The sequence below is a fragment of the Ranitomeya imitator genome, chromosome 2 (assembly GCF_032444005.1).
Source record: "Ranitomeya imitator isolate aRanImi1 chromosome 2, aRanImi1.pri, whole genome shotgun sequence".
In the NCBI taxonomy this organism is placed as follows: Eukaryota; Metazoa; Chordata; class Amphibia; order Anura; family Dendrobatidae; genus Ranitomeya; species Ranitomeya imitator.
This window is the reverse complement of record NC_091283.1, coordinates 765994720-766001494: the sequence shown is the minus strand read 5'-3', so window position 1 is coordinate 766001494 and position 6775 is coordinate 765994720. Positions and strand designations below refer to the sequence as shown.

General features: G+C 53.0%; 1 protein-coding gene across 1 annotated transcript; it reads right to left on the bottom strand.

Annotated features, from left to right (window-relative positions):
* Positions 1-5098: 5098 nt before the first annotated feature.
* LOC138666812 (spidroin-1) lies at positions 5099-6344 on the bottom strand. The gene is made up of 2 exons (XM_069754987.1): positions 5931-6344; positions 5099-5830 (listed from the first exon to the last, which is right to left on the bottom strand). The coding sequence occupies exons 1-2, from the start codon at positions 6342-6344 to the stop codon at positions 5099-5101; spliced, it is 1146 nt and encodes a 381-aa protein (XP_069611088.1).
* Positions 6345-6775: the final 431 nt, after the last annotated feature.

Genomic DNA, 6775 nt, shown 5'->3' with positions numbered 1-6775 from the left:
AGGCTCAGCTTTTCGCTAATCGCAGACGCCGTGTGGGACCCCGACTTCGTGTTGGGGATCTGGTTTGGTTATCTTCTCGTCATATACCTATGAAGGTTTCCTCTCCTAAATTTAAACCTCGTTTTATTGGTCCGTATAGGATTTCTGAGATTCTCAATCCGGTGTCTTTTCGTCTGACCCTCCCAGACTCCTTTTCCATACATAATGTATTCCATAGGTCGTTGTTGAGGAGATACGTGGCACCTATGGTTCCATCTGTGGAGCCTCCTGCCCCTGTTTTGGTGGAGGGGGAATTGGAGTATATTGTGGAGAAGATTTTGGATTCTCGTGTCTCTAGACGGAAACTCCAGTATCTGGTCAAATGGAAGGGTTATGCTCAGGAAGATAATTCCTGGGTTTTTGCCTCTGATGTCCATGCCCCAGATCTTGTTCGTGCCTTTCATGTGGCTCATCCTGGTCGGCCTGGGGGTTCTGGTGAGGGTTCGGTGACCCCTCCTCAAGGGGGGGGTACTGTTGTGAATTCTGTGGCTGAGTTCACTTCTGTGGTCACAAGTGGTATTGCAGTCTCTGGGCTTCCTCCCTCAGGTGTTTTGGTGAGCTCGTTGGCTGCCTTGCTATTTAGCTCCACCTGAGTCTGTCTTCCTTGCTCCTTGTCAATGTTCCAGTGTTGGATCTGAGCTACTGCATCTTTCCTTGGGCCTGCTGCTCTGTTAGATAAGTGCTTCTAGTTTGTTTTCTGTTTTTTCTGTCCAGCTTGTTATTATCTTTTGCTGGAGGCTCTGAGAAGCAAAGGGGTGCACCGCCGTGCTGTTAGTTCGGCACGGTGGGTCTTTTTGCCCCTTTGTGTGGTTTTCGTTTTAGGGTTTTTTGTAGACTGCATAGTTCTCTTTGCTATCCTCGCTCTGTCTAGAATATCGGGCCTCACTTTGCTGAATCTATTTCATTCCTACGTTTGTCTTTTCATCTTGCTAACAGTCATTATATGTGGGGGCTGCCTATTCCTTTGGGGTATTTCTCTGAGGTAAGTCAGGCTTGTATTTCTATCTTCAGGCTAGTCAGCTCCTCAGGCAGTGCCGAGTTGCATAGGTAGTTGATAGGCGCAATCCACTGCTGCTTCCAGTTGTGTGAGGATAGATCAGGTACTGCAGTCTACAGAGATTCCACGTCTCAGAGCTCGTCCTATTGTTTTGGGTTATTGCCAGATCTCTGTATGTGCGCTGATTACTGCACGCTGTGTTGCCTGATTGCCAGCCATAACACACGGAGTACAGGCATAGGACAGGTATGGCGGAGACATGGAGCACCGGCACAGGAGAGGTGTGGCGGAGACACGGAGCACAGGCACAGGGCAGGTATGGCGGAGACACGGAGCACAGGCACCGGGCAGGTATGGCGGAGACACGGAGCACAGGCATAGGGCAGGTATGGCGGAGACATGGAGCACAGGCACAGGGCAGGTATGGCGGAGACTCGGAGCACAGGCATAGGGCAGGTATGGCGGAGACATGGAGCACAGGCACAGGGCAGGTATGACGGAGCCACGGAGCACAGGCACAGGACCGGTATGGCAGAGACATGGAGCACAGGCACAGGGCAGGTATGGCGGAGACGCGGAGCACAGGCACAGGGCAGGTATGGCGGAGACACGGAGCGCAGGCATAGGGCAGGTATGGCGGAGACACGGAGCACAGGCATAGGGCAGGTATGGCGGAGACATGGAGCACAGGCACAGGGCAGGTATGGCGGAGACACAGAGGAGCCTGAAAGGAAAAAGGAATGCTGACAACAAGGTGCCAAGAGTGTGCAAAGCAGTGATCAACACAAAAGGTGGCTACTTTGAAGAACCTAGAATATAAGACATATTTTCAGTTGTTTCACACTTTTTTGTTAAGTATATAATTCCACATGTGTTAATTCATAATTTTGATGCCTTCAGTGTGAATGTACAATTTTCATAGTCATGAAAATACAGAAAAATCTTTAAATGAGAAGGTGTGTCCAAACTTTTGGTCTGTACTGTATATATAGACTATATATATTTTCACTAATATTTCAGCCCATGGATGCATTATATGTCCATTTTGCAAGCCAGTGAGAAAATCGTGCCATATGGATATCACACGGATGCTTACATGCGAGAAAATTGCTTCCTCGCACTGCACACGGATGACATACAGATCACTGTTCAGGGAACATTTCTTCGATTCTCGTCCGTGTAAAACGGACCGATTTTTTTTTATACGTTGTGTGTGACTCCAGCCTAAAGGAGATCCCCCATCATTAAACATAATGGTATTTTACTTACTGATCAGAAGGGGTCTGATTGTGAGGACCTTGCAGAAGAACAGGGGCAGCAGCATTTTTTTTCCCCTCCACAGCAGCACTGCCATCTATCTGCCGTGTAGGGAAGTGCAGCACAGCCCTATGTATGTGAACGGAGCAGCTCCCTGTACAGCAGTGCTACTTTGACTTTGGAGTTCGGCAAGCTGGAAAGCCGCCAAGGCAAATGTTAGGATTTGTTTCAGCTTTGTGGTATTGTGCTTTGGGGTAGTGTGGTGCCACCTGCAGGTCATTTTTCCTTACTGCAGTTTTATGAAAATTTATGTTTAAAATGTATTTTGCGATCACATCATGAATGTGTGGTTTGTTTGGCTATTTTCTTGCTGAAGGGGGCAAGTTTACCCTTCAAATGGTGCATCATTTGTGTGTGGGGGGGGCAGTATGAACGGAGATACAAAGGAATCACCGAAAAAGAGTGTTTTGAAATAATAATATAGGATTATACTTTGCTGATATAGCGCCATCATATGCTGCAGCGCTTTACATGCATTATCATCGCTGTCCGTGTTTCTGTTGAGTGTGGAAGGAAATTGGAGGAAACCCACGCAGACACGGGGAGAACATACAATCTCCTAGCACATGTTGTCCTTGGTGGGACTTGCATGGCAGTACACTCACCGGCCGGTTTTGTCTTCATTGTGTGGTATAAATGACATTGCGATATGATTTGTACATGTCAGTATTGCTATCGATACTAATCCTAGAAGGTCTTGTATTTTAGTGATTAACATAAATTCAGAACCTTGTAAAAAAAATTGTGTCCCAATCTTCTGAAACGTAGCATTTGTATCTTTTCTGTCCATGGAGCTGGGGGTCGGCTTGTTTTTTGTGCACTGAGCTAGTTTTTATTGATACTGTTTTGGGGTACATTTGACATTTTGATCCCTTTCTATTGGAGTGACCCCCCAAAAAAGCAGCAATGAAATTCTGGCGGTTTTGTTTTAGTCCTTTTACATATGGTTTAAATAATTTAATATTTTGATATTTTTAATATTTGGATTTTTTTGGACAAGGCAACCAAATGTTCTTTTTGCATTTTAATTTTGGATTTTTTTAACTTTTGAATGGGGAAAAGAGGCATCGAAATGGTTGACGACAACGATCGGAGCTACCTGCAGCCAATGCTGTCAGAGAAAGATATCACCTGTGGAGGGTAAGTAAAGCACAATTTGCTCATTTTTTTTTAAAATAAACTGCAGCCGGGGGACAGAGGTTTTCCAAATGTAGAATACCCAATTAACCTCTGGAAGTCTCATGGGTTAAACAAATCTCAGAAAATCCTTTTCACCAAAAGTTCTGGCAGCACCTCCGGAAAACCTATTGTCCACCATTACAGTCCGCCAGGCACCACTGGGCTCTGTCCTGCGTCGGATCCGACAGGCTTTGGTTAAAAATATAAATGACAAAGCTATGACTTTTTAAAGGTTTCAAAGAGGAATTTACTTCAGGAAACGTTGCATTTTGGGGTTGCTTTCTTGGAGCGTTATTGAAGTATTTTCTCCAAGTGATGATAATTATTATATTTTTTTCTGTAGAGAGGTTTTTAATATTCAGTCATAAAAACTCAAACTAACTCACAATATGAACAGCAATGAGTATATGCAATAGAAATGAATATGAAGAGTATTCAGAATATCTGAAGCAGTTTTATTAATGTGGATTTTGGAGCAGATCTGGCACAAAATCCATGTAGAAAACTGTGTGTGAACTTAGCCCAAGGTAGATAATGAAGAGGTCATCTCCACGTTGATGTTTAGCACCCCGATCCCCAGCACCCTGATCCCCAGCCTCATGATGCCCAGCCTCCTGATCCCCAGCACCCCGATCCCCAGCCTCCCGATCCCCAACACCCCGATCCCCAGCCTCCTGATCCCCAGCCTCCTGATCCTCAGCACCCGATCCCCAGCACCCCGATCCCCAGCCTCCCGATCCCCAGCACCCCGATCCCCAGCCTCCCGATCCCCAGCACCCCGATCCCCAGCACCCTCATCCCCAGCCTCCCAATGCCCAGCTCCCCGATTCCCAGCCTCATGATCCCCAGCCTCCCGATCCCCAGCACCCCGATCCCCAGCACCCCGATCCCCAGCACCCCGATCCCCAGCACCCCAATCCCCAGCCTCCCGATCCCCAGCACCCCGATCCCCAGCACCCTCATCCCCAGCCTCCCAATGCCCAGCTCCCCGCTCCCCAGCCTCATGATCTCCAGCCTCCCGATCCGCCTCCTGATCCCCAGCCTCATGATCCCCAGCCTCATGATCCCCAGAACCCCTATCCCCAGCCTCGTGATCCCCAGCACCACAATCCCCAGCCTCCTGATCCCCAGCCTCCCAATCCGCCTCCTGATCCCCAGCCTCATGATCTCCAGCTTCCCGATCCCCAGCCTCCCGATCCCCAACACCCTGATCCCCAGCACCCGATCCCCAGCCTCCTGATCCCCAGCACCCGATCCCCAGCCTCATGATCCCCAGCCTACTGATCCTCAGCACCCAATCCCCAGCCTCCTGATCCCCAGCACCCAATCCCCAGCCTCCTGATCCCCAGCACCCAATCCCCAGCCTCCTGATCCCCAGCCTCCCCCAGCACCCAATCCCCAGCCTCCCCCAGCACCCAATCCCCAGCCTCCCCCAGCACCCTAATCCCCAGCCTCCTGAACCCCAGCCTCCCGATCCCCAGCCTCCTGATCCTCAGCCTCCTGATCCTCAGCACCCAATCCCCAGCCTCCCGATCCCCAGCCCCCCGATCCCCAGCCTGCTGATCCTCAGAACCCAATCCCCAGCCTCCACCAGCACCCAATCCCCAGCCTCCGATCCCCAGCCTCCCCCAGCCTCCGATCCCCAGCCTCCCCCAGCACCCGATCCCCAGCCTCCTGATCCTCAGAACCCAATCCCCAGCCTCCCCCAGCACCCAATCCCCAGCCTCCGATCCCCAGGCTCCCCCAGCCTCCGATCCCCAGCCTCACCCAGCACCCGATCCCCAGCCTCCTGATCCTCAGAACCCAATCCCCAGCCTCCCCCAGCACCCAATCCCCAGCCTCCGATCCCCAGCCTCCGATCCCCAGGCTCCCCCAGCACCCAATCCCCAGCCTCCGATCCCCAGGCTCCCCCAGCACCCAATCCCCAGCCTCCGATCCCCAGGCTCCCCCAGCACCCAATCCCCAGCCGCCGATCCCCAGGCTCCCCCAGCACCCAATCCCCAGCCTCCGATCCCCAGGCTCCCCCAGCACCCAATCCCCAGCCTCCGATCCCCAGGCTCCCCCAGCACCCAATCCCCAGCCTCCGATCCCCAGGCTCCCCCAGCACCCAATCCCCAGCCTCCGATCCCCAGGCTCCCCCAGCACCCAATCCCCAGCCTCCGATCCCCAGGCTCCCCCAGCACCCAATCCCCAGCCTCCGATCCCCAGGCTCCCCCAGCACCCAATCCCCAGCCTCCGATCCCCAGGCTCCCCCAGCCTCCGATCCCCAGCCTCCCCCAGCACCCGATCCCCAGCCTCCTGATCCTCAGAACCCAATGCCCAGCCTCCCCCAGCACCCAATCCCCAGCCTCCCCCAGCACCCAATCCCCAGCCTCTGATCCCCAGGCTCCCCCAGCACCCAATCCCCAGCCTCCCCCAGCACCCAATCCCCAGCCTCCCCCAGCACCCAATCCCCAGCCTCCGATCCCCAGGCTCCCCCAGCACCCAATCCCCAGCCTCCGATCCCCAGGCTCCCCCAGCACCCAATCCCCAGCCTCCGATCCCCAGGCTCCCCCAGCACCCAATCCCCAGCCTCCGATCCCCAGGCTCCCCCAGCACCCAATCCCCAGCCTCTGATCCCCAGGCTCCCCCAGCACCCAATCCCCAGCCTCCGATCCCCAGGCTCCCCCAGCACCCGATCCCCAGGCTCCCCCAGCACCCGATCCCCAGCCTCCCGATCCCCAGGCTCCCCCAGCACCCGATCCCCAGCCTCCGATCCCCAGGCTCCCCCAGCACCCAATCCCCAGCCTCCGATCCCCAGGCTCACTGTCATGATCCCAATGGCAGGGGATCACAAAAAGGACAAGCACAGATACAAACAAGCTCTAGGGCGATGGAACCTGAGCTGACCGCGACCCTGAACCTAACACACAAATAAAAGTAGCCGGGGAACGTGCCTACGATGATCCTAGACGTCTCGCTCCAGCCGAAGATCTAACTTCCCCTATCAGAAGAAACACAGACCTCTCTTGCCTCCAGAGAAATACCCCACAGCAAATAGCAGCCCCCCACATATAATGACGGTGAAATGAGAGGAAAGCACATGCGTAGTATGAAAACAGTTTCAGCAAAATGAGGCCCGCTAAAGCTAGATAGCAGAGGATACAAAAGTGAACTGCGCGGTCAGCGAAAAACCCTTCAAAAAACCATCCTGAAATTACTTGAACTCATGTGCCAACTCATGGTACATGAAAAGCAATTTCA